The sequence below is a fragment of the Notolabrus celidotus genome, chromosome 17, assembly GCF_009762535.1.
Source record: "Notolabrus celidotus isolate fNotCel1 chromosome 17, fNotCel1.pri, whole genome shotgun sequence".
Taxonomy (NCBI): Eukaryota; Metazoa; Chordata; class Actinopteri; order Labriformes; family Labridae; genus Notolabrus; species Notolabrus celidotus.
The window spans coordinates 25,549,817-25,576,054 of record NC_048288.1 but is presented as its reverse complement, the minus strand read 5'-3'; the positions used below and the strand labels follow the sequence as shown (position 1 = coordinate 25,576,054).

The window sequence follows — 26,238 nt, the reverse complement described above, 5'->3', positions numbered from 1 at the left end:
AAATCCCAATAAACATTTTTTTTTAATCTCATTATTAACTCCATTACTAACCATTTAAATCAATATTAATAAGTGCATTGGTGTTCTTTAATTCTCACAGATCATGGTTCAATGAGGATAACTCACTTGTTTTTTATGAAAATGAATGTTACAACTTTTTTAATGTACATTGGAAAGCCGTTCATATAAATACAATAGTTTTACATGACATAGATTTTTGTTTATTTTATTTCAAACTTTGAATTTTTCTCTCACATGCTGCCTAGATGTTCTATGCTGCATTTAGTTGATTTGGAAGGCATATGTTGCCTAAAATAGACTTTGAAAAGGGTCAATTTGATCCGCAACATAACAGGAGGGTTAAATGAAAACAGGTTTGAGACACCTGAAATATTTGGATTTAGCCCCTTGATAGAGCTTGTAAAGTGTTTTAAGTTTCCCTCTCTCAAAAGCTATAAAAATCTTGTAAAAGTGAGAGTACCCTCCTTTTTCCAAAAACTGCCACACTTGCATTTTGTATTCAGGTTAGTCAAAGGACAGATGGTGACAAATCCACGGACAGATCTCATCTGTTTCCTTGCTGGGCTGTTGTTTCAGACAGTGCACTCACACAAACACACACTCAGAGACATGATGAATGATTTCAGAAGATGATAAACAATATAGAATCTTTTCATCTCCTCGCTCTCTCCTTCTATTCTTCTTCTTCCTTGTGTTTAATGTTTTCTTCTCTGACGTGTTGTTTTGACAGGCGCTCTGTTCCCAGACTGCCCTCCACTGAGAGTCAGGCTGAGGAGAATCCATACGACTTCAGACACCTACTGAGGAAGACCTCCCAGAGACGAAGGCTCATCAAATAGTTCTGAACACATGACTGAACTTTTTTTTTTTTTTGCCGTTTGGCTCACAATCTGTGCACATCTGTATATTTATGAGTATTTACTTCATCACACCTTTGAGACTGTAAAGTTAAAAGCATTGGTGATAAGTCACCATGAGTCTGATTAATTTAAACAGTACAAGAGGATGGAGGTAAGTGTAAATAACAAACTGCTACACCTTGAACACTGGCTGTAAATGAAGGGTTGGTTCATTAGTTGTAAAGTAGACGTTGCTGTTTTTGCTGCATCATCTTCGGGTTATGTTTGAGGCTGTCAATATGCATTCATACATTCAGTAGATTGTATAAAATATCTATAGATTATGTAAATAAAGATACTATGCTCTTACACCTGAACACCTTGCATTCATTTTTTTTCATAAACACACATCAGCAACATCTGATATGGTTTAACTTCTCTTTTGTTCCTTATAACATAAAATATGTACATTTCTTGTGTTTTTTTTTTTCTCACACTTATTAAGAAACAATTAAAGTCCAGATTCAGATCCAATTCAGTAAAACACTCTTCATGCTGGTCTTGGTGGTTTAAAAAGGTCTCAGGTATCAGTAGCAGCTGTGTGATGTTGATATCAAACCAGCCAGTTTAAATTCCCTGATGTGTAGTCTCCTTTTTCATATCTGCTTCTTAGAGATTCAACCTCTCAACCTTTATGTGACATTTTGGAGGAGAAAAGCCCCACAGGGAGTGTTAGAGTCTCCCTGGTGACATTCTATCTGCACACACACACACACACACACACACACACACACACACACACACACACACACACACACACACACACACACAGAGAGAGAGAGACACACACACACACAGGAACACGTGGGAAAGACTCCAGCTCCCAACAACCCAGCACAGGATGAGTGAGGCAGAAAATCATTTTAAAAAGCAGGAAAAATACAACAAATAAAAGAGTTAAAACTATCTGTACTGTTTAAGCTTTGTGAAAATTACATGTAATGATTGAAGAAGGCCTTTTTGAAAAACAGACATATTTTAATTCCACACACAAACATTACAGTTTTATAATGGCTTTGCTCAAGGCTTCAGTTTATTTTAATCTATCTCTGTTTTTGGCATTAAACTGTTTGTGGTGATTGCTTTCATTTATCATAACAGATGTAGCTTTTGCTGATGCCTTCAGGCTCTGTTTGCTCTCATTCAATTACAAACAATAAAAAATGTGGATTTTTAAACACTCATTTGCAAAGGACAGTTTGTGCAATAAGGAAATCATGATAATTTAATTTCTAATTTCACATTATTTCTAAGTAAGCCTTTACAAAATTTAAAGACCAGGAGTCCACCTAGATTATGGTATTATGGTATTTTATAGTACAAGGTAAAAGGAGCATTTCAGTTTACTTCAGTGGAATTCATCCTGAATATTCTGGGCCATGAAACTCCTGGAAATGTTTTAGATTTATCTACAAAAATGACTCACATAAAAAAGACCTATGGGAATTTCCTTAACTTTAAAAAGGAAACAAGTAACGAGTATATTTTGGAGTAACGCGCCCCAGCCCTGAAGGAGAGAGGAGGGACCCATGCGCACTCTGCCTCCTCGCCTCCCCGCAGCTCTCCTCCACCGGAGGCGCGCAATTAGAGCCTCCTCCGCCGCCTCCGGTCTCCGAGAAATAGCTCAGCGATCGCCGGGCACATGTATTAGTTTGCATTCAGTGTCTGCATGGAGGGTACGCTGAGCACGCGGGGGCACAGAACATGTTGGAGATGTATGGAGGAGTCACGACGCACGACGCAGCGCAGTTCGTCATGACTTGAAGTGAATCACGATGGGATTTCTGTGGTGACGTGAAATTTAGGTTAGATGCAATTAGGCATGGCTCGCGTGCTGCATATTTACCCGCAGTTGTGGTATATAGCTGCTCATTGAAACCACTTTTTCTGCTATCTGCGGCTCATTTAGGCTTTGCTTTTAATTATTTTAAGGAAATTTCGCTCCTTTTTGCGCATGAACTTGCACTACATTTCTCTCTGGAGTGAGGAGCGTGGCTTTGCGTGTGCGTGAGTGAGCCAGTGAAGTCAAGAATTTGCGGATTTTTTTTCCTGATTTCTGCCTCGTGCTGCTTGTGGACACCTTGCAGACAGAGCACCTTGGGACGCATTGTGTTATTTATTTTTCCTCCCCCTTATACATTTCATCTCTTGGAGGCATTCCTGCATGCACAAAGCGCGTGTCGGATGCACGGCTGGGTTTCCAGAGGTCTGCTCTGCTTCAGCACCACATCAGCTTTAAACAGCTCCGGGTCGTCGCGTGCTGTGGATGGGCTCTGTCGTCTCGTGCAGCTCCTAACTACAGGCAACGATGGCATCACCAGGGTTCTGGTCTCTTGGTGGAGATAATGCGGGGACCAACACCAACCCAGGCAACCAGAGCCCCAGTACAAGTGAGTGGCTTTTTTGTCTCTTCAATTGATGGACACCCAGCAATCCCAGTGCATTGTCTCAAACCAGTGCGCTGCAAACAGGCCTGCTGTATTTACAGTCGACACATCTGCTTTTGGGTACAAGAAATGAGCCGAATTGGTTGCTTTGCTTCAACTTGCATGGCTTCACACGGAAGTTGGACCACTGAGGCTGAATTCCTCATGCTTATTTGATTTATGTCCTGTCTCTTGCAGCCAGGGCTTGGTGCCAGGCAGCGGCCCAGAAATTTCCAGGAGGACTTGGATCGAAATTATGTGGTATGTCTGGAGGGAGATTGGATGGTTTTTGGGGAGGTGGAGACGTTATAGTTAACCCTCGCTTATTCCTATTTGTTGTATTCTCGGCCTTGTCGACAGAGTATTAAAGACATGTCTGTGGTGTTTTGTGGTGTTCCAAAGCGCTGCTGAATGTCGGGGAGCTGGAGAAACCCGGCGAGCCGACCGAGAAGCAGCCGCCTCAGACAGAGACAGGCGGAACATGCGGCTGCAACAAATCCTGCAACTGCAGCAAAGCTGGTGTGGGCTTCTCTGATCTCTATTCAACAGGTACAGATGCACACCTCAAAACCAGGATTTTTAACACTGCCTGACTCCTTATATATCTCTTATAATCAGAACTTGGCCTTGCATGAAGTTTATCTTTTTATTTCGTATAAAAAAGGCATAATCATGCTATATTAACCCTTATAACTTTAAACACACAAATGGATGAAATCATTGCATTTGACGGTTTCACATTCTTTAACTATTGCCCTTTAAATGCCATTTTTTTTTTATAATACTAATCCAAAAGGGGAACGCTTTATTCTTTGTTCACACCCTCTTTTAGATACATGGAGTAATTCAGGAAAACAAACCATAAACAAATAGTAGGCAAACTGTCCTGTAATGATCAAATAAACAACAGTTTAAAGGCTATTTTTTTCATTTCTGTAATATTCCCTGTGTTTTGTTGAGCCTTTTTGAGGTGGTAGACTGTTTCTGGGGGAGGTCACCTTCAGAAAAATGTCACGTTTTTAGGAGTTAAACGCCTAAGCTATTAAAATAATCCCCTTATGTTTGGAAGAAGTAGGAATAAAACAAAATAGAGCTTTTTTATGCGTTTTTAGGCCTTAAATTGTTTTAAATTCCTGCACTTTTAAGGATCTGCGCACATGCATGCCACTGTTGCATGGAAATATTCCCCCCTCCACAGGTACACCTTTAACTCTCAGGTACACAAATAACAAAATGTTCCTTCACCTTCATAATTTAATCCGTTTTTTCTTCTTTCTTTCTTTTTTAATCAGACCTGTTACCCGCCATGGACGGGGACGCCAAAACAATGACCTTCCTGCAGGAAGTCGTGGATATTTTACTCGCCTACATTGTGGAGTCTTTCGACCGGGAAACGAAAGTGATTGATTTTCATTACCCGAACGAGCTGCTTCAGCTCAACAACTGGGAGCTGCAGCACGAGCCCGCCACCTTGGACGATATCTTGATCAGCTGTCGCGCGACGCTGAAATACGCCATTAAAACAGGTGAGGCAGAGATCCAATGCTGGAGTCCTCTCAGAAGGTTTTATTTTTGATTCCTGAAGCAGACTTAGACATTTTCAGTTTTTACAAATATTATCAGATTTAAAGATTACACCTGTGAGGCCTTAACGCTGGCCTGCTGTCTGCCTATGTGTTAAGTATACATCAAAATCACAATATAGGTTTCACAGCTGAATAAAACGAACAGAAATAAGAGAAAACATCTAAAAGAAAAAATAAGAAGGCCTATAATAAGAGAGCATGCGCAGGTTGTATATTTTGTAATAGAAAAACTTAAATATGAAATATCTAATTGAAAAAAAGTACAAGCAATCTGCGAAAACAGATTTTTTAGGTTAATTTTTAATATTTTAGTGAAAGCACACCCTCGAAAAATGTACATAACGAAAAAAAAGGGAAGTTAAAACAGGATCAAATATAATCCTCAAAAAAATAAAACCATTGTTCGAAATAAACTGATAAACACACAGTGTCTAAAAAAAGATTCATCATGTAAGTTGCCCTTCTTTCCCTCCCCCTGGCCAGCAGACCGATAAACGCAGTGACGCAGTAAATCTGGTCCACCAAGTAGCAGATAATAGGCTAATAACCAGCAGGCTTCATAGGCCAGGTCCATTATTCCCTCCTGACTCACTAAAACTGCATGAGACAGATATTATTACCCCCTCACAAAAACAAATATAGACATCTGTTTTATAGATCTGTTGATAAGAATTCACTCTAACCCTTTATTTGGCCTTTTTAATAATTTTACAGACATCTAAAATATTTCTATGTTGTTGTAAGCAGCTATAGGAAAACATGAAGTGTTTAATAGTGAGCATTGTTTGTAGAAATGTAATTCTTCTATTTTATATATATTTTTAGCATTTGTTCTACATTTTTATAATGGGTATTTGTTTAGAAATGTATCACTTTGATAATTATCTGCTTGCATTATTCAATTTTTTAAAGAAATATCTGTTTATCTTTTATGAATGCCAATTTTCAGCATTAAGTGTTAATGTCTGTAACATGATATTAAGGGAAATCATACCTATTTATCTTTAACACACACTTTTCTCCGGCCTTACATGGGTCAACTATTCTTTAAAGCTCTTCTTTTTATTATGTCATCATTTAAAAAAGTGATTAACTTAATGTAAGAGTGTTTATATCCTTCAGTAAACTCAGATTTTACAAATGAAACCAAATGCTTTCAGTATTCCTCAAGATGCTTCAAATCGTCACTGCGGCTGCATTTGTAACCTACAATTAAAACGTTTAGAAGACGACTGCTTCAGTGCCTTTTGCACAAACTCAGCATAAACATGAAAAAAAGAAAAAAACAGATTTCAATTTTCCTGCCTGACGCAGCCAGATAAAAAATGTTTAAATTGCAGCCATCTCACACCGCTTCCCTCTGCTCCTTTTCATCAGCCCACCCCAGGTACTTCAATCAGCTCTCTACAGGATTAGACATGGTCGGACTGGCAGCCGATTGGCTAACATCAACCGCAAACACCAACATGTAAGTATGTGGCCCCCCGCGCTTCATCATGATGTTAAATACTGATAATGATTAGAACAATGAATTCCATTTCCGGTCCGTCTGCATGCTCTCTGCTCTGCGTCTGCAGCAGCTGATAGCGGCTTTTTTCCACTCAATCATGCCAAATGAAAAGGGGGAAATGAAAGGCAGACCTCCGCCCCTCTCTACCCCTCCCACCTCTGCCTTTTTATCCCTCCCCCCTCACCTCCCATCCCCATGGGGCTTCAAGGGGAGAAAATTAGCTCTGAAATTAAATTCACTCTAATCTGAAGTTAATTTTGGCGCGTGTGTGAGTGAGTGTGTTTTTGGGTGATAAACTCTGCGTCTTTTGGCCCTGGCAAGTAAAAGAAGCTGCATAATAAGCCTGATGTTGACACCCCTGTTTTTCAAAATGATCACAGCTTATACACCAGGCATTAATGTAGAAAACACGGGCAAGGACTGGAAGTGCTATTTTTACTGCAGCAATAATGGTGTAAATGTGAGGCCTTTGTACTACAGAGAGGGAATTTTCATTTGTGATTTGTAGCCTACAACCTATACAACATAGTGTAAGTCAAATAGAGGTTTTTATACATGTTCAAATCTGTTTTGAATCAAGAATAATTCCACACTTTATTCCACAAACAGCTTTAATTCATTTGTGTTTTATCAACCTTTACAAGAATAACCATTTCCACTCAAACTTTGTCCTTACACATTAGAATCGTGTGTTCTCTAGCTTTATTTCTCCTGATGAGTCACGGCTCATTTTGTGTAACCAGCCCCACGTGACTCACCTTGTGTAACGCAGGTTCACCTATGAAGTGGCCCCCGTCTTTGTGCTGCTGGAATACGTCACTCTGAAGAAGATGAGGGAGATTATTGGCTGGCAGGACGGGCGAGGAGACGGCATTTTCTCTCCTGGTATGTGAGGGTGACGCCCACCACCCACCACCCCTCTGTTTCTCTGAGAATGGAACAGCCTCTGTGCATGTGTGTTTTGTAATGTGTCAATTTGCATTTTGATGATATAAATGGAACTCTATTCAAAGCCAATTAGCATAAAATCATTTCTTTACTAACTAAATCCCCCCCTACACCTCCCTCCACTCTTTAATTTCTCCCCTGCACTTCTGTTTGACACATGACGAGGAGCAATCACCCGAGAATTCAGTGACAAAGTCTCTGATTGGCTCTGACTCTGAAGAGGCCAGCTTTAAATTTTGGATGCTCTGTCATCTTTCATAATGCTGTAAACAAAAGCCTGTTATTATTGTCCTGTGTTTGATTATTTTCAACACGCAGAGACATTTTTAAGCTGTGTTTGTGTCACTGCAGCGTTCCCATGAGAGCTGCCGGTTCAGACTGATGTGTGTACTAAATCATTGAGACCTGTCCGTCCTCTAGGTGGTGCTATTTCCAACATGTACGCCATGCTGCTGGCTCGCTTCAAGATGTTCCCTGAAGTGAAGGAGAAAGGAATGTCATCTGTTCCCAGACTGGTGGCCTTCACATCTGAACATGTACGCTTTTATGATTCACTTTAATCTTAATATTCGTCTTTTGGATGAAATAACAAGCATCAGTCAGAGTTTCTCTGAATCAAATGTCAAAGATTTTCCCCTCCAGCTCTGGAATAACTCCAGATATCTGTGCACATTAGCTGCAGCAGTGTTTGATGTGTGTTTTAACAGCGACTGTGTGTCACTTTCACACACCAGTGCTGATATAAAGCTGACATTATGGGTGTCAGACGCAGAAGGACACAAGGTGACTGCTGCCTCTGACACACGATATGTCAGCTCCTTCATCTTTAAAGGACATTTGAAAGATGCTGCAGGCAAAATAGGTTTTTAAAACACACAAACCTGTTGGACAAATGTTATAGAGATATATGGTTATGCATATTTTAAGAGTATTTTCCTCCCCTGACCTGATGTGCAGATTTTCAAACACACAATCCTTATTCACTTGTGTCCATCATCTTTCAGAGCCACTTCTCAATCAAGAAAGGGGCAGCAGCTCTTGGCATCGGGACAGAGAGTGTGATCTGCATCAAAGCAGATGAAAGGTAAACTTTAAGACTCTTAAAGGGTAACTGGGAGGTAAAATATTAAAAGTTAGCTGAATTTTAAGAGGGAGGGGAATTTACTTAAGGACTGGACTGTATTACATTTAATTTCATAATGAAGTAGATTCATCATTGCATATTTTTTATGTTCTTTTTCTACCTTTAAGAATAATTAATTTGCTCTTTCTCACCTGACAGGTGTAAGTTACTATTAGATAAACTGGAATAGAATAGGCTTTTGAAATATTTGAGATCAATCCTGTTGTTTTCATCCTTTTTGACTAGTCTGCCCTTTTTTTAAACAGTTCCTTTGACTTCTCAAAAGATGTGATTTGAACACTAGTTTGAGATAAAGGTGCATTGTGTAGAAGTTAGCAGCATTTATCAGAGCAGATTTGATGGAGATTGGATATAATACTTACAAGTATGTTAAAATTAATGTATAATCAACTATATAACACTAACCTATATAAAGAATAAGCATGTATATTAGCATAAAAAGTGGGCCTACTGACGGTGGCTGCCATCATGAAACCATCACCATGTTTCTACAGCAGCTCAGAGTGGACAAAACAGAGAGAAAGACGTTTTGTTATTCTGTGCCTAACCTGTTCCCATTTCTACACACTGGACCTTTAAATCAACAGCAAAATGTTGACAGATGTCTGAAGTATTAAATCTTTGGTAACTTTACACCAAATAGTTATCATTATCTCTGTCACGACCATCTTCAAAAGTAAATGCTGCTCAGACATTTCAGCATCAGCCTTTAATATCTGCTAATATCAGAGATATATAGATTACAAGTCCTGATGTTACGATGCTGCAGACTCAGTGAGTTACACAGTCTTTTCAGAGTCCTGATGCTTCTGAAAATGTGGTGCTGATGATCCAAAATATAAAGTATTCAGTGGTTTATTAAAAACTAACGAAGGGAAAACTCCATGTGATGGTTTATGCTCTTCATTTTGGCACAGTCAGCTGTCTGCTTTTTTAACATTGTACTCCAAAACCAAATATGAGATGATCCTATATCCCTAAAATAATACTTTTTTACTCATAAAATTACAACTTAATACTCGCTTTATACTTGTTTCCCCTTATAATATTATGTCTTTGTTTTCATCATAAGAAGACTTCATTTTTATTGTATTACAACTTTACTGTTAAGACTCTCATCTCTTAGGATTTTGCTTTTATGTAAATACAATTTTTTACACAACAGCTTTATTCTCAAAATCTCAGATGTAGTTTCATTAAATGTTCCCCTGATACTTCACACACTTCATCATAAATAAACCAAAGTCAGGTCTTTTTTTCAGAAAACAACTTGTTTTTTCTAAAGCAGAACTTTTGTGTGTTTTTTTGAGTGTTTTTCCATCCATGCATTTGTCATCTGACATTAACTGATCCGAACATGTATTCTTAAAATGATGAATTCACAAACTTCTAACAAAGCAGCTAAAAGTCTGTTTTTTATCCTCTGCAGCGGTAAAATGATCCCAGCTGACCTTGAGAGGAGAATACAGGAGGCCAAACAGAAGGTAAAGTGAAGCTGGTTTATAACACGACTATAAATCTGCAGACGGATTCATTTTATTGCCTTCAGTCGTCTGAAAACAAACAGAGGATGAGAGGAAATCTTGGAGCACATTCACTCAGATATCTGCTCTGTGTTTTTTTTTTTGTCTCCGCAGGGTTTCGTCCCTTTCTTTGTGAGTGCCACTGCTGGAACAACCGTGTACGGAGCCTTTGACCCTCTTATTGCCATCTCTGACATCTGCAAAAAGTACAACGTCTGGATGCACGTGGATGTGAGTCGAATTTATTATACAAAAATCAGCATAACCAACCCTTGTGTCCTCATTTAGGACACTTTCATCACCTGTAACGTCTGCTCAGCAAGATATCCATCCACAGTAGGGATGTTAGTGAAAGAATGCAGAGAAATACAAAACTCAGCAGTGAGTTTGACAAATCTATTATGTCTGTCTCGCCTCTAACTGCTTGCGGTTGACCCAGATAGGAGCCAGCCATTTCCTATCTAACACTGGGGATTAGAAAAACTGGAACAGAGGCCGTAAATCATCTCCTCCCCTGACTTTGCCATCATGGCTCCTCTCAGTGAAGGAGCTCTATCTATTAATGAAGGTGATTTAGTCCTGACAGGGGGACACCTCTATTAAGAGACATAAATGGCCTTATCTATCATCCCTCAACTGGCTGAGATTGTAGAAAACATCCTGCAACCGGGAGTTGTTGTTTTGTTGGAAAATGTGCTTTTGTGGCTCTCAAAGGAAAACAGTGTCTGGTGACCCTCTGAGCTCCTAGCAGGGATATATGAGACATTAAAGCTCCTCACATGTGAGTGACTGTGCTGAAAGGCAATGGTCAATACAGTTACATGTGACATAAGATATAGCTCCTCTCCCTACTATACAGAACCATCAAGATGTAAAACAGATTAAAGAACTATATCATCATTGTAGTGATTATTTGTCTAAAAAAACTCAATAAATAATCAAAATTTCAAACTCAAACTTCAAACATAGTCAGAGGGTCACTGATGCACCATGGGGATGTAGTGTACGCAGACAAAAGAAGTCCAATGTCCATGCAGAAGTTCTGTGTTTCTTATTTATTTTTTTGAGAGCAAGTAAGCAAACTGAAGAACAAAGAAAATCAAGGCTCCTGCTGCCTCTCTTGCGCTGGTAAAAAAAAACATAGGCCCATACAAGGGCATGCTGGCCTTACCTACCTAAATAACCTCAGGTGCTCACAGTGTTACCCAATCACCAAAGAAACAAAATAAATACTAAATGTGCAAAAAAATCTAAATATGCTACACAAATGACGAGCAAAATATATCCCTAAAATCTAACTTAGATTAGTTATAAAAAATAAAGTTTAGAAAAATTAAACAGCTAATACCACTTATTAATATAAACTTATTATACAAATAAAAAACAAATAGCTCCTACAATCATAACAGATGAAACTTTCTGCAGAACATATTTCGATTATTGTTTAATCTGCCAAAGGCTCCTAAAGGTTTGGTCCATGAAATGTCAGTAAACAAAGAAAAATGCCCCAAAAATGTCTGTTTGAAAGCTAAAACCTTCAGTTTTCACTCAAAGAGACAAAGAAATGCTGTTATGCAAGGAGGGTTTATTCAAACAGCTGATTTTTGCAACAAGAAGTGTTTCATTTAAGACACCAAAAGTGTCAAGAGAAAGGGCAAGAGAGGCACAGTGTTAGATTTCTTAAATAGTTAGAGCAAAGGTCTTTCAGCAGAGGGAGAGTCGGATCTTCTAAATTCAAACAGTCATTTAACTTTAGCATAAGCTTAAATTAAGCTTTTTAAAACAATGGTCAAAATGCCTGCAGCAGAAGCAATCATAACCAATCTTTTACTGGCTCATATGTAGCACCTCTCTGATAACCTGTGAGCCTACATTTGCCATAATGCCACTGAATATTATCAATTGTAAAGCCAACTCAACCTGTTAATTCATGTCAGATCTCCAAACTCCAGCACATCTAGAGCACAGAGAGACTTTATTTAAATAATCTGACAGAATAACTGGTAAAATAACTTCAGGTTTAAAACTAATTAGGCGTCCTCCTCTGTTGTCTAACTACCGTCACACTCTTGTTTATTCTCATGGTCTGTCTGCCCTGCAGGGTGCGTGGGGAGGAAGTCTGCTCATGTCCAGGAGACACAGGTGGAAGCTGGACGGGGTTGACAGGCAAGTGGCTTCATTCTTTTAACACTCTCAAAGCTTAGAGTCTGAAAAGCATCTGAAGTAACGTTGAAGCATTGTGTTTGTTTTTTTGTGAACTGCAGAGCCAACTCAGTGACATGGAACCCACACAAGATGATGTCCGTCCCTCTTCAGTGTTCGGCCCTGCTGGTCAGAGAGGAGGTACGCCTCGCCTGAAATAAAAATCTCACTGTAACACACTGTGAAGATTTGTCTTTGTGTTCTTGTGGTTCTAATTAATATTCTGTGTTTTCAGGGTCTTATGCAGAACTGCAACCAGATGCACGCCTGCTACCTGTTCCAGCAGGACAAACACTACGACCTGTCCTACGACACCGGAGACAAAGCGCTGCAGTGTGGACGCCACGTGGACATCTTCAAACTGTGGCTGATGTGGAGAGCCAAGGTAAGAGGAGCTGTCATGGAAATGTTTCCTCTCTTTTATAACATGCAGGCAGATTGATATATTGACTGAACAAAGACATAAGATTGTTCATAAAAGACAAAAATGAACGCAGGGACTTACAGAAAACTATAAATTATATATAAGTGAAAGGATCAGCCTTAGAGAAGGATCAATGTTAATAAAAACATATAAAACCTAAGTAGCATTTAGTAATCTAATTACTGAGGGGACAAAACAGGTTAAACACAAAGTCCTGGTGACAACAGAGAACACTGACTTTAAGCTCCTCTTAGAAGTTTTTAACAGGCTGAGAAGCTGATTAAAATTTATATTTTGCCTCGTTGTAAAATACAAAAGCAAACAGGAACACCAGAAACAAGACCAATGATTTCTGTACCCTTGTTTTTAAAGCCTGAAACCACTGATAGGGGATAGCTGTCAGTCCAGACGATTGACAGCATTCTAAAGAAACAGACTTTTTTATGTTTTAACAGCAAATAATCACAATGAGTGATGTATTCTATCATGACAAGGTTGAAAGAAAGAAGGATTAGACTTTTTTGTGAGGGAAAAAACAACCTTTGCATGTACAAGACAAGATCAGAAAGGTGATATACATGTTTGCCTACAGGGGGCGCCAGAATCGACACAGGAGAGGTAACAGAAGGGGGTAATAATGATGATACATTTATTTTATATAGCCCTTTTTAGGAAACTTACAGATCATAAAAGTAGACATTAAAAGACACATTAAAAACAAAAGCAAGAAACAGTGAATATTGAAACATTAACAGTGAAAAGCAGTTCTGTAAAGGTGAGTTTTGAGCCGGGATTTGAAAGTTGGTTTGGGGATGAGTTCCAGAGGGAGGGGAAAGCAATGGAGTATGCTCTGTCGCCCCAGGTTCAGTGCTTGAGGGAATTAAAACCTCTTTGTTTCAAACCTGATTTTAGAGCAGATTATATATAAAAAATGAATCTCAATTAATGACATTTATACTGTTTATGTATTTTACCGTGAGGCTGTGAAACCTGCAGATAAATAAAAACAGGAGAAGACTGGTTTGAAATGATGACTGACTGAGAAGGAATCTGCTTAGAAGATGCTGTCCTGACTCTCTCCACAACTGTGATTGTGTAACAGCTGTGCAGATATTCAATACAACAGCCTCTGGTGTGATATTCCTTTAATACAACAGCTCTGCAAGCAGCATGAAGTAAAAACAAACAACTTTCTTTAAATTCAAACAGCACCAAACATTTGCACTTTAACTTCAAACTGTGCAGAATCACAGACTGTTCACTTAGTAACATGTGGGTACGGGGTCAAACCTACCCTGAACACAAACTTTATTATTCTACGGTCAAAGTGTTTGATGTTTAAAAGATGTTCTTCTTCTTTTTTGACATTGTTTAATATTCTGTCCTCTTTTAATGTTATTTGGGACACAGCTGCAGTTTCAAATATTGATGCAAATGCATTCTTTTTTTTGACATTGTTGTGCAGTTTTCAAAAAAGAAAAAAGGTTTGGTCATGTCTCAATGAAAAACAGTCAGCTCAGTTAATCACTTACCTCCTGTTCATCTAAATAAATGTTCCAAATTTTAGTAACCAGAACAAAATCTTCTTTCATCACAGGGCACCATCGGGTTTGAGGCTCAGATTGACAAGTGTTTGGAGCTCTCAGAGTATCTCTACAACAAGATCAAAGACCGAGAAGGATACGAGATGGTCTTTGATGGAAAAGTAAGTCCACATTTAGCTTTTCCCATCCACCAGGATAATGAATCTGCAGCCACATAATCACAGAAAAGTAGCCAACATTAGCCTGCTTGGCTTCTTTTACCTCAGCTTGTTCAGTGTCATTATGGGTGATGTGATTGGCCCGCGATGTGCTCTTGCTTTGTGTTGCATGAATGCCATTTTTACCTCTAGCTGCCAGTGTAATGTGCTGCTATTATGTTTAATGAATAGCATAACGGCCTGTAATTGCTCATATGCATATGAATAGCCTGATGTCTGAAATATCCTCTTCCAAGCAAAGCCACGGCAACACAAATATATTGGGGGGGATGACGGGGTTATTAAGCTAAAAACTCTCCTCTGAAAGGAGTGCTTGGACACCCAGAGTCATTTATAGTGAAAGCTCTTTAATGTTTCAACACTTATTGTTTCCCTGCTGGGGCTAAGAGCATCATAACCCAGAGGGTGATGGCCCAGGTGTTCACTTGTCTGTGCCTTCCATTGAGCCATTACATCAATCTGATGCTGAATACATGAGCGCCGAACCAGCCCGGCTCTATAAATGAGACTGGTGCGCATGGCTGGTCAGCTGTTGGTAATGAATGCGCTTCCACTCACAGGCAGTCAGGCAGCTCAAACAGGGCTTCACATGCCAAAAAAACAGAGCTGTGTGGAGCTTTCAGACAGTTTGAGAGGATCTGTGAAGGATGCTGGATGCCTTAGTGATGCTATGAGCACCTGATGGATTTACAGTTTGAGCTTAAAAGAGTCTACTGGGTAAAATGGATGAACTACGGTGTCTTTCAGCACTTTTTTAAGGTACCTGTGAGAACTCAGGCAGGAGGGATTGGTAAATATGTGTATGAGAAGTGTTTGGATGTTTCTCTCAATTTGTGCCATAAAGAGATGCAGTGTTTTGAAGCTTCACACACTTCAAACACAGTGATATCTGCTGGCTTCTAAAGCTTATAACCGCCCCCTTAAAACAGTCTGAAGCACTGATACACCTCTCAGATATTCATAGTTTTATTGTAACATTTGAGAAATCAAACTCCAAGAAGCCTGTGCTTTATAAAGTAAAAACTAGCTGTATATCTGCCTACTCTTGTTCAGATAAACTGCATTAAATATTCATACTAAAGTACTAGCATGCTGTAACAATGTGATAACACCAGTGATGTATGCGTTAAGTTGACTAAACAACTATCAAACTCATTGTAGGCCCAAAATTACGGTCATAGGTTGTATCTGAAGTCCGTTTCGTGCAGCAATACTCCACCGCTTGAGGGCAGTGTGGTCCCTCTGAAAGTCGGGTTGCCTGCTTCACACAGCTACATTTTCTGTTCATCACACTGCCCTCAAGTGGTTGAGTATTGCTGCGCGACATGGACTTTAGACACAACTTGTGACGGTCATTTTGGGCCTTCAATATGTGTTTGATAGTTGTTTAGACAACTTAAAGCATACATCACTGATTTGATTGCATTGTCACAGCCAATCTTACTTTAGTATGGATATTTAAGGCAGTTTATCGAAGGCATAGCCTACATGCATTGGTCTGCGTAGCCCCTGTAGAGGTCTACGCACGTAGCTGACGCACACTTCCTCCAAGATGTAACTACGTGGCGAATTGACAAGGACTGCAAGCCCTGTGATTGGTCGGCTCGACGGCATTGTATTTCCTGCATTCACAGAACTTCTGGAATCGCTGTCCATCAGCTGTGAATTTCAACCAAGCGGCAACCTCCAGTCTCAAACTATGAACGCGGCGGTTCAGAAGATAATAAGATTATGAGTTTTTGCCCAAATAAGGAAATGACTGATTTGACTCCCGGAAGGGAACATATAGCTGTTGGCTAGGAGGCTCAAACCCCGCCTCTTTACGTCACACTCTGCCTGGTTGAGTTCCACATTTCCAGTATGGCTGCCGCCATCGATTGGCTTCAAAACAGCACTCAGGACTACATGGGTGACTGTGCGGATACTACGTCCATTATTTATACAGTCTATGATTTCAACTACTTGGACGTCTCCTCTCTTTTCTTCCCTGTGATCAACAATGTCTGATAAACAGCAACATGTATCAGCTCTCAATTAACATAATACGCTCAGAATCGCTGTGAAAAAGTAAACAGAAAACACAGCAGGGCCAGAAACTGAGGGGATCTGACTCTCAGAGAGACCACACTGCCCTCAAGCGTTTCGGTGGAGTACTGCCGCGCGACACATGTAGTGCTCATGTCCACGTTGGCTACTGCTGCGTAGGGTCGACACAGAAGTATAAACCAGGCTTAAGCTGTAATGCTGCCACTCACTACTAGCTGGCTGTAGCTCTGGTTAATCATGGCTTGTATACTATAATGCTATGATGGGCTACTACCTGGATGTAAAGAAGCACAGATGACAGATGAATGTTGCGCTGAATGATTTTTGCTTTTCACGTATTCTTCATATTTTGTCATATGTGGTGCACAATAAGACCAGTGATGTGTTGTACAAGGTTTGAAAGCACTTTTCTTTTCACCTTGACTTTGAAAATAACAAGTTTACATCAATGGCGTCCATTTGTAGAGAAACTTAGTGTGTATTTTTTGCTGGCTGTGTATTCCTCTCATCTATTGTCAACTGTCTTTGCTCCCACAGCCTCAGCACACCAACGTCTGCTTCTGGTACCTCCCTCCTGGGATCCGCTACATGGAGGACAAAGAGGAGAAAAAGAAACACTTGCACAAGGTGGGTGTGCTGAGATAAGAAACCTGACTGTTGTATCTCCCGAAAACACCTTCCCCTGCTTCTTTTATTTATCCTTTGCCTGTCTCCCTCTCCAGCCGTCATACACCCTTCTCATTAGGGACACACTATGTTTAGGATTGTCGAAATACAGGTGAATTACTTTGTAAACTCTGACTCTAAAAATAGGATACACGGTCACAGGGGAGTAAGGCTATTCAGTTAGCCAAAGTGGCCGTCATTCAGAGGCTCCCACAGCAGCAGGGGCCTAATAATTGACAATTAGGACAAACAGATGGTGTGCGTGCCTGACATACAAAGAGCTCTTTCCTTCCTCGTTCCCTCGAACACCATCCACCATAAATCTTTGGAGTGTTTGTCATAGCAAATCAAATGGAGCGCTTTCCTTGTGTTTTCCAAAGTTTGACTGTAAAAGCACCGTGTGGGTACGCCTCATTTAAACTGAGTGTTTGGCCAGTTTTCACTTTTCCACTAGCTGTGACACCAAGATCAGGGGATGATGTAATGTGGCCCGATTAGGCTGTTTGGGAAACTGAAGAAGCTTTCCTCAATTCCTAATTTCCCTGATGACTGTTTCTAAAAAAAAACGAGGATGACTGGAAAACTGTCAAAGGAGCTGATTTGATGGAAATGTGCAGCTGTCAGTGATTATTGAGAAGAAACTGAAGACCAGACAACTCCAAATGGACACCTGCAGGAGATTAAAAAGGAATGACGGATTATATGATGAAGCACTCTTGCCTTTATATTCTGTAATCCTCCATACAACCAACATAGGAACCAAGTGCAGCTACATGAGGAGGCAGTGAAGTTTGAAAAGTCTCTTTCAACTTCTTCTCCACTTAATACCCTCCAGATTTATTAAAATTCACACTGGATTATGTTGGACCTCAAGGGCACTTTATATGAGTCACAGTTAGATTTAAGCCCTTAAGCTGAAGCTGCAGTCAACTGTCGCCTCAAGTTATGAATCTCTAATGCATATTTTAACGGGTCCTAAGATGATGAAACGCAGTGTCTACACAAACCTGGTTAAAATGGAGTTTCTTCTTGCAGAGTATTTTGTAAGAAGATCGATCTCTCTCTCATATCTGTCAGTGAAATATCAATCTGGAGTCTGTAGCTGGTTAGGTTAGCATTAAGACGTTTGACAAAGGTGGGGTCCTACAGGCTATTTGTATGTTGTTACCTTAAAAAGCATTTTTTTAAAAGGTACTGAGATGTTATATGTTAGTAACATCAAAAAAGATTTATAACTACTTTGTCAGAACCTTGAAAATGAACTCTGGTTAAAGCTCCTGTGAGAAACTTTTGGTTTCTGTTGATTTTTACACCTTGTGGAAAAAGTGATACCTCTTTTCTCTTTGATGATATCGTAACGTAACATAACATAACATAGCGTAACATAACGTTACATAACATAACGTAACAAAACCTAACCTAACCTAACCTAACCTAACATAAAATAGTGTAACATAATATAGAGTAGCGTAACGTAGCGTAACGTGACGTGACCTAATGTAATGTGACGTAACGCAACGTAACGTAATGTAACGTAAAGTAATGTAACGTAAAGTAATGTAACGTAACGTAATGTATGGTAAGGTAATGTAACGTAACGTAATGTAACGTAACGTAATATAGAACAGCATAACGTAACCTAGAGTAACGTAGCGTAACGTAGCGTAACATGATGTGACCTAATGTAATGTGACGTAACGCAACACAACGTAACGTAATGTAAAGTAATGCAACGTAACGTAACGCACTGTAACGTAACGCACTGTAACGTAATGCACTGTAACGTAACCTAAACGTAACGTAACGTAAAGTAATGCAACGTAAAGTAATGCAACGTAAAGTAATGCAACATAACGTAACGCACTGTAACGTAACGCACTGTAACATAACCTAAACGTAACGTATCAAATCGGATTGTATCTTAATAGACATAATAGGGACACCTCTTCCACAGATAGGGTTCGTAAAAAGTGTTGCCTGTTGCTTTAAGACGGTGGGGAGCGATTAGCCAATCGTTGGCTGACAGAGGGAGAAAAGAAAGAAAAGCCAGAGTTCGTACCAGACTCTCCACAGCAATTGGAATTATCCAACCACCCCACACTAGACACATTATTTTTCAGGGTGAGGGACAAAAGAAATATTGAGAAATAGCCTTTGAAGAAGAAAACCAAAAGGAGGTGCTCTGCCCCAGAATTGTAGTCTGAAGTCCTCACAATCACATTACCAACGATTACAACGTGGTATATTTGTTTTTATAACTAAGCAGTGAAACCTATTCCTTACTGGGACTGGGACACCCCTCCTCCACCATCATCCCCTTCTCCTGTTCCAAACTGCTCTTGTGCAGTAACCACATTATAGCAGTGCAAATTTTTTTTCTTCTAGTGCAAAACATATTTTTGTGATGAAAAATGCTTCTTTTTAGTGTTATATGCATCTTCTCCCATGCAATACTCTATTTACTGTGCACTGCACTTTTTGTCTTAACTTGAGTGCATGTATTTTGTGACTGTGGAGCCTGAACGTTGTGCACTTTGAGGTGATATGCAGTGTATGGTTTTCCACTGTTGACAGCATAAATTGTATCTTTCAGGTGGCTCCGGTGATAAAAGCCAGGATGATGGAGTACGGGACGACCATGGTCGGCTACCAGCCACAAGGGGACAAGGTCAACTTTTTCCGCATGGTGATCTCAAATCCCGCTGCTACCTTCGAGGACATCGATTTTCTTATTGAGGAGATTGAACGACTCGGCCAGGATCTATAAGACTCATCTCACCAAATCCTCCCGTACTTTTCCCCTTGACGGATGAATTGTTTGTCGTGAATGTACCGGTAAACTTTTTCTTTTCTCTCTCTTTCCTCCAAAGTCACATATTTAAGAGTATATTTGAGAAAAAAAGATATATCCATATATTATGTATTGTAGCTTTGCTGTGGGCTGAATTGGTCCAAAGCTATGTAAAAGTGCTTCTGTCTGCCTTTCCTATAGTGTAGTATATCTGAGAGTAGTGTAAGTGATGTAACTTTATATGTACTTTTTGTGATATGAAACGCTTGTGCAATAGGTCGATGAGGAAGAGTTTATTTTTGAATCATTTCTCATTTGCCGAGTATGTCGTTAAGTGCCAAACGTGGTTGTGTTTTCTCGTAACTTTACATTTTAAACTTCTGGTTTAAAAACAAAAAAAGCACTTCACCTTACCTCAGCTTAATCAACTGCCTTTACATCCACACATAGTCCTTCAAGCAGTGATTTCAGACCCCTCGACTGGTGATGTATAATGGTACCGGCACATTCAGTAAGCGTCCCATTTCCCAGTTGAGGCCAGAAAATGTACAAAAACACCAACAAAGTGATTCCCATCAAATTTACACCACGGCAACGTCAATTCAAAGCATTTAACTCGCATGTATCATGCAGCACGTCGGCCTTTTACAGTTTGCTCTGCAGCTTAGGATGCTAATTTAGTATTGTTGCTCATGAACACTTTCTACTCTTTTTACACACACTTCTTTTGAGAGTGTTTAAAGTGGTAAAGCTTGTTAAACCCATTTTGTTTGATGTCACCAGCTACACGCACATATCAAAATGGGCACCATTTCCAACCAGACTGTATATTTAGCCATGCTGAGTCGCTTTCATGCTGTAATTATGAACATGTGAATAACTAACACATTCTGAGGTGAGCAAAGTTATAATCCTTATGATTACTTAGTTTCAAACACAAGTTAAATATTTTAGTACAACTAATGGATCAAATTCAAACAAATACAAAGTATGAATTAGCTTTTTAACCTCTTCTTATTTTGTGAAAGTGGAGTGTTGGAGGCGGAGCTTGGTCACTAAATGGGCAAAGTGGGCAGCTGCCACTGTCACCTGGTCCAAGACCCCAATCGGCCGCCAAAGCCATTTCTACACTGAAGCAGTTCACAGTTCAAAATGAGCTTTATTAAAGAGAGAAAGGAGAATCCCCAGTTTATATCTTCCAAAGGTTACTTCAAGCCTAGTTCCAAACTTCTATGGTCCAGGTTTGTATTGACCTGGAGTTTTACCCACTTAAAGCACCACAAACAGACAAATACATGTTCTAGCATGGGACTGGTTGCACTGGACCAATATGAACTCGTAGGCAACAGGGTATATTTGCATCACAACGAAAGCACAGTATCAAATTCTCATCTCTAATGCAGCCTTAACAGATAGTTGCTTTATGACCCAAAGGCAGAACAATGCAAAACCAAATATTGCCACGATCCCTCCACAGCTAGCAATGCACAAATGCTAAATATATAATGACATTATCTGCCAATAATAAAACCCACAGGTGTCCTTAAATCAACCAGAACATGAATCTTAAGGATTATAACTTCAAAGATGAAAAACCTCTCATCTACAAAACTTACAATAAGAGACTCTGTCTGCGGTTTTGATGAGCACTTAGTGAGAGATCAAAGATCTTAAGGGACTGAGGGAGGGGCAATAATCATAGACTGTATCAAAGAAATGGACGTAGCCAATGTGATGTGGTCCGCCAATTTGTGGAGCATCAAGTTTGGCATTTTTACCAGATGCCATTGTGGTTTGGGAGGCAGAAATGACCATATTTGGATGAAAGGTGGATTTCCTGATTGAGAGGTTGCCTTGGTAGTAACTTGTCAATCACATTTAGCCACGCCTTCAAACCCACGCACTATTGACCTCAAAATGAGACCACATCATTTGCATGAATGCATTTGGACAATTATTACTGATATTGTAAATTAAGAGAGCAGAAGTCTAATTTCCTATTGATCTAAATATAATTGTGCTTCCTGTTCCAGCTAGTGAAGACGCCCCCTGTTGGTCGTTTGAAATAATGCATGTTCAAGGCTTCTCTTTTCAGAAGCAAGGCTACATCCACTTCTTTTATACAATCTGTGTAATGATGTTGTTTCGTCTTGAAACAGGAACATGTACAACTACTGTATACCTGACATCACTTGCACTAAATCATTGGGGAGGAAGAGTGCCCCCTACAGCATTGCAGTTGAGATTTTGTCTTTAGTCATTCACAAGCAATACTTCAGTATGGGTCCAATCTATATATAAATATATACATATATATAAATACATACCCTGCAAAATATCTAAACAAACAGTGAGTTCATGTGTACAATATTTAAAAGATAATCAAGTTTCCTACTTCGCTCAGTAGTTAGCATAAACCTAAAAATCATGCTTATTGTAGGCAGGTTAGTCGTTGGATGTGAACCCTGATCGAACACGCAGTGGTTCTGTAGCATTCCCATTAGAACACGTTAGAAAAGCACAATCCGGTCGCTCAGTGTACAATCACTTTTGATCATAGACTGTAAATAGTATTTCAAGATGTCCTAAGTACATATCTTTGTGTATACATAAATGTATATAAGACATATAACCAGAGACTATTTGTGAGGTAAAGTTATTCATATTTTCTCTATCTCTAATATAGATTACTTGTATTTTCATCTTGTTTGTCCAGAAGGCTTTTTTCCTGTGTGTGTGTGTGTGTGTGTATGTCAGATACTTGACCTGGTTTGTGACTCTTCTTGCTATTACAAAGAAAACGTGTTTCAGGGAGTGGCTTTAAAGAAAACAGAAAGATTTCACCTTGAGGTTCTTACGAGGTCTTGGGATTTAAAACGAATATGCAAAGCCATTCTGAGTCTGAAGCACTCTGTTTTTCGTGCACAAGTGATACTTGACGGTATGTGCCAATGTGTACCTTAGTGTGTTTGTAACTGTGTTGCCTTAGTATAAATTTGCCCGTATTGTCTAGTTTTCCTCCGAGCGGGGAGGTTGTGCACTTTAGAGTTGACCTAATAACGTGCAATGTCCAATGGTTGTTCATAAGTTGATGTTAAGAAAAAATACTCTGAAATGTAACTTAAGCTCTTCGGTCTGAATGTGAATGAATCGAGGGTCGCTTTTAAAATGTTAGGTGTTTCAGTTTTTGATGATTGTAGATATTTTAAAGCTCACAACTATTGCTTGTATTTAAAGATGAACAACACGCTGACAACTCCTCCTGTTGCACAAAAGTGAAGCCAAAATACACCCCCGTTATGAGCTGTGCTGGTGACTTAATTTCGATGCAGGACTTGCACGGCAGGGATTGGCTGGTGGAGCCTTTGTATTGACTTGTCAGCCAAAATACACCATGAATGAAGAAATGAACAATTGGACATAAATCAGCACAAGAAATTTCTATAATGTTCATAATTACTTGACAATCTGTACTCCTGCCAGTCACCAGGGGGAGCTCTTAATGTTTTGTCTTCACTTCAGGGGAGCTGTCCTGACTTTGTCCATCTCTTTTATACAGGTTTTGGTCCAAACAGAGATTATTAGCTTTATAATTTATATACTTATAGATTTATTGATCTGAATCCTGTCCTTGTCAATTTGGGGTCCACACCATAACACAGACAACATCCAGTTCATCACAGCAACAGACGAGCCTCACTGTGGTAGTCTCAGAAAGACAACATGTTAACCTTCTTGCTGCTGCTGCTGCTGCTGCTAGACTCGCTTCCTTTGCACGTGCATGCGATGCCTTGCCTATCCAGCTTGTGTGACCGTCTCCTATATACCTATTTCTATCTATAAATATATATATATATATATACATACATATATCCAGTACGTGTAGCTTTGTAATTAGCCTGTCTGATGTATAGCCTATAGCCTGTAGATTAGTGCACTGTCGCTCTAGCCTTTACATGTGATCTCTGTGTCTTGGGCTTCCTGTAAAGTTCTCTCCGTGCCGCCAGCATGCTAACCTCGCCTAGCATTGTAATCCTCTTCGCGCTTGATCTGACTATCTCTATCCTCCGTCTTTCTCTTCTGCTTGAAGACTGTCGCAGCTCCGAACGTAGCCTATTATATCTCTATGTGTAGTCCCTCAGCATGTCTCTATGGAAGCTTTTCTCTGCTCTGCGCCTGTACGACCTTTTCTATCTTTCTCTTCTGCTTTTCGCCCTCTGGTAGCAGTGACGACGTATCCTCGCAGCGCTTCTCTCTCTCTCTTGGCTACCCTGCTGTGGTTCTGTTTGTGTGTCTGAGACGGCGTGTTGTCGTGTCATGGTGCCAAAATGTCACCTTTGTTATTTTTAAGACCCTTGACTTTATGGAAGAAACAGAATGAACAGGACTTAGATTTGATTGTCCAAAAACTTGTTTAATACAAGTGTTGTTAGCCTTTAACACAGATGTTCAGATAAAAAAATACACCCTGGTTTCTTGCTTACAGGAATTATTGTTTGATTATGAGAACAGTTGAATCACTTGTACTCAGAGTGCGGTAAATTTCACTGAATATGGTGCGATTTTGAATCATATATTCTGCAAACTGCTGTGCTAGCTTCTCTGAAACATTCATTTGTCCTGAACTATATGTTACTGTTGGGAAATAGAAATAAATATTGTCAAAACAAACACTACTCTCTTCTTTTTCCTTCTGTGCCTGTTTCTGTTTGTTTTTCCTCTCACATGGTTACCTCTTTAACCTCCTTGTGCTTCATAATGTCGGCTAAAAGCGCTGTTACATGAGCAAGAGTGAGAACTGTTGCATAAACAGGTGAGAACACCTTGAACTGCAGAGTGGGGCTGTGAGGTGAGGATGCTGAAGTGGTTGTGTTTATGTAATCATTTTATCAGACTGAACTGTACTTATGGAGCACCTTTTATACAAACGTGCATCCTAAAGTGCTTCACATATCATGCCGGAAATAAGATCTAAATTTACAACAATAGATACAGTTTTGCAAGACAATAATGACCTGTGAAATCTTTGTGTTAGCACCTATGTTTAAAAAATGATGCATGCAAGAAAGCAGTAAATCTGCATCTCTTTTTCTGCACAGGGATTTTGTGATTGTTGCCTTTAGCAAGGTTTCAGATTCTGCCTCTTATAGATCTTAGCATGACACAACTACTACTATCTGTCTCATCACTATCATCTCTCTCTCTCTCTCTCTCTCTCTCTCTCTCTCTCTCTCTCTCTCTCTCTCTCTCTCTCTCTCTCTCTCTCTCTCTCTCTTTCTCTTTCTTATTCTCTTCTCTCCCTCTTTGCAACCCCAACTCAGACTCAGCAGATGTGTGTCTAACATGAGTCTGATTCTGCTGGGGGTTTCTGCCTGTTAAAGGAAGTTTTTCCTTGCCGCTGTATGCTCATGGCGGATTAAGACTCAGATCAGACTGAGCCCTGGCCGTAAAATGGGACTGGATCTTATCCTGTCTTCATGTTGGGTCTTTCTTAATAGTATAACATAGAGTACGGTGTAGACCTGCTCTGTTTGTAAAAGCGCCTTGAGATAACGTTTGTTGTGATTTGGCACTTTATAAATAAAGATTGATTGAACAGAGCTCAAAAACTACCCACTCTATTGTGTATTTATGTACTTTATAGCCTAAGATATGACAAAGTAACCTTGAAATAAATGAAATATTGAACAACAGCATCACCGAAGCATCAAAAGTATGACACATTAAAAAGTTAATAGTTTGAGCAAATTCAAACAAAACCAGATAATTCATGCATAAAATATGTGAGACACCTTTCAAATATCAAAACATGGAGTATTGTAGTAATATGAGCATCCCAGCTGCATTAAAACATACTGTATGTGCCTCTCCAGTGACTTTTCTGTGACCTACCTCCCTGGTAGGTAAACACTGTCTCTCTAGATGGCGCTGCTGCTTCACATTTTTGTCATGAGGGAGCAACAAAGAGTCTATTTTTACCCGCTCCTTGCTCCTCGTGTTGCAAATGTCACTGGAATTTTTGGGCAAGTTAAACTGAGTTTCCATTCTGAACTCTTTTAGATGCTATTTTGTTGTTTCCCTGTTATTAACTCTGATTACAACTATCCTTTTATGTACGAATCAAACACAAAAAGCTCTACAACTATGTAAAGGGCTCCCAGATGGTTTGCTTCAGTTCTCATTCACACATATAAAGGATAAAAAAGAAAGCAGCACCAGTGAGTTATTGCCATTGCCAGAGTCACTGTGTTTGTTTAAGTGACATAACAAAGTGAGACATACTCATGAAT

At 39.6% G+C, this 26,238-nt stretch overlaps 2 protein-coding genes across 2 annotated transcripts in view; both read left to right on the top strand.

Annotated features, from left to right (window-relative positions):
• Window positions 1-1,237, top strand: part of myo3a (myosin IIIA) — a 101,513-nt gene extending 100,276 nt beyond the window's left edge. Inside the window, exon 39 of the mRNA XM_034706384.1 lies at window positions 752-1,237. Within this exon, the coding sequence (XP_034562275.1) occupies window positions 752-860 (109 nt within the window). The 3' untranslated portion in view covers window positions 861-1,237. The remainder of the gene's footprint in view (window positions 1-751) is intronic.
• A 1,480-nt stretch (window positions 1,238-2,717) lies between these two features.
• Window positions 2,718-24,613, top strand: gad2 (glutamate decarboxylase 2). The gene is made up of 16 exons (XM_034705855.1): window positions 2,718-3,310; window positions 3,545-3,607; window positions 3,749-3,895; window positions 4,639-4,872; window positions 6,310-6,400; window positions 7,215-7,327; window positions 7,811-7,926; window positions 8,395-8,474; window positions 9,964-10,018; window positions 10,172-10,288; window positions 12,159-12,223; window positions 12,322-12,400; window positions 12,495-12,644; window positions 14,281-14,388; window positions 17,029-17,118; window positions 19,751-24,613. The coding sequence occupies exons 1-16, from the start codon at window positions 3,229-3,231 to the stop codon at window positions 19,922-19,924; spliced, it is 1,764 nt and encodes a 587-aa protein (XP_034561746.1). The 5' UTR covers window positions 2,718-3,228; the 3' UTR covers window positions 19,925-24,613.
• The last annotated feature ends 1,625 nt before the right edge of the window (window positions 24,614-26,238 follow it).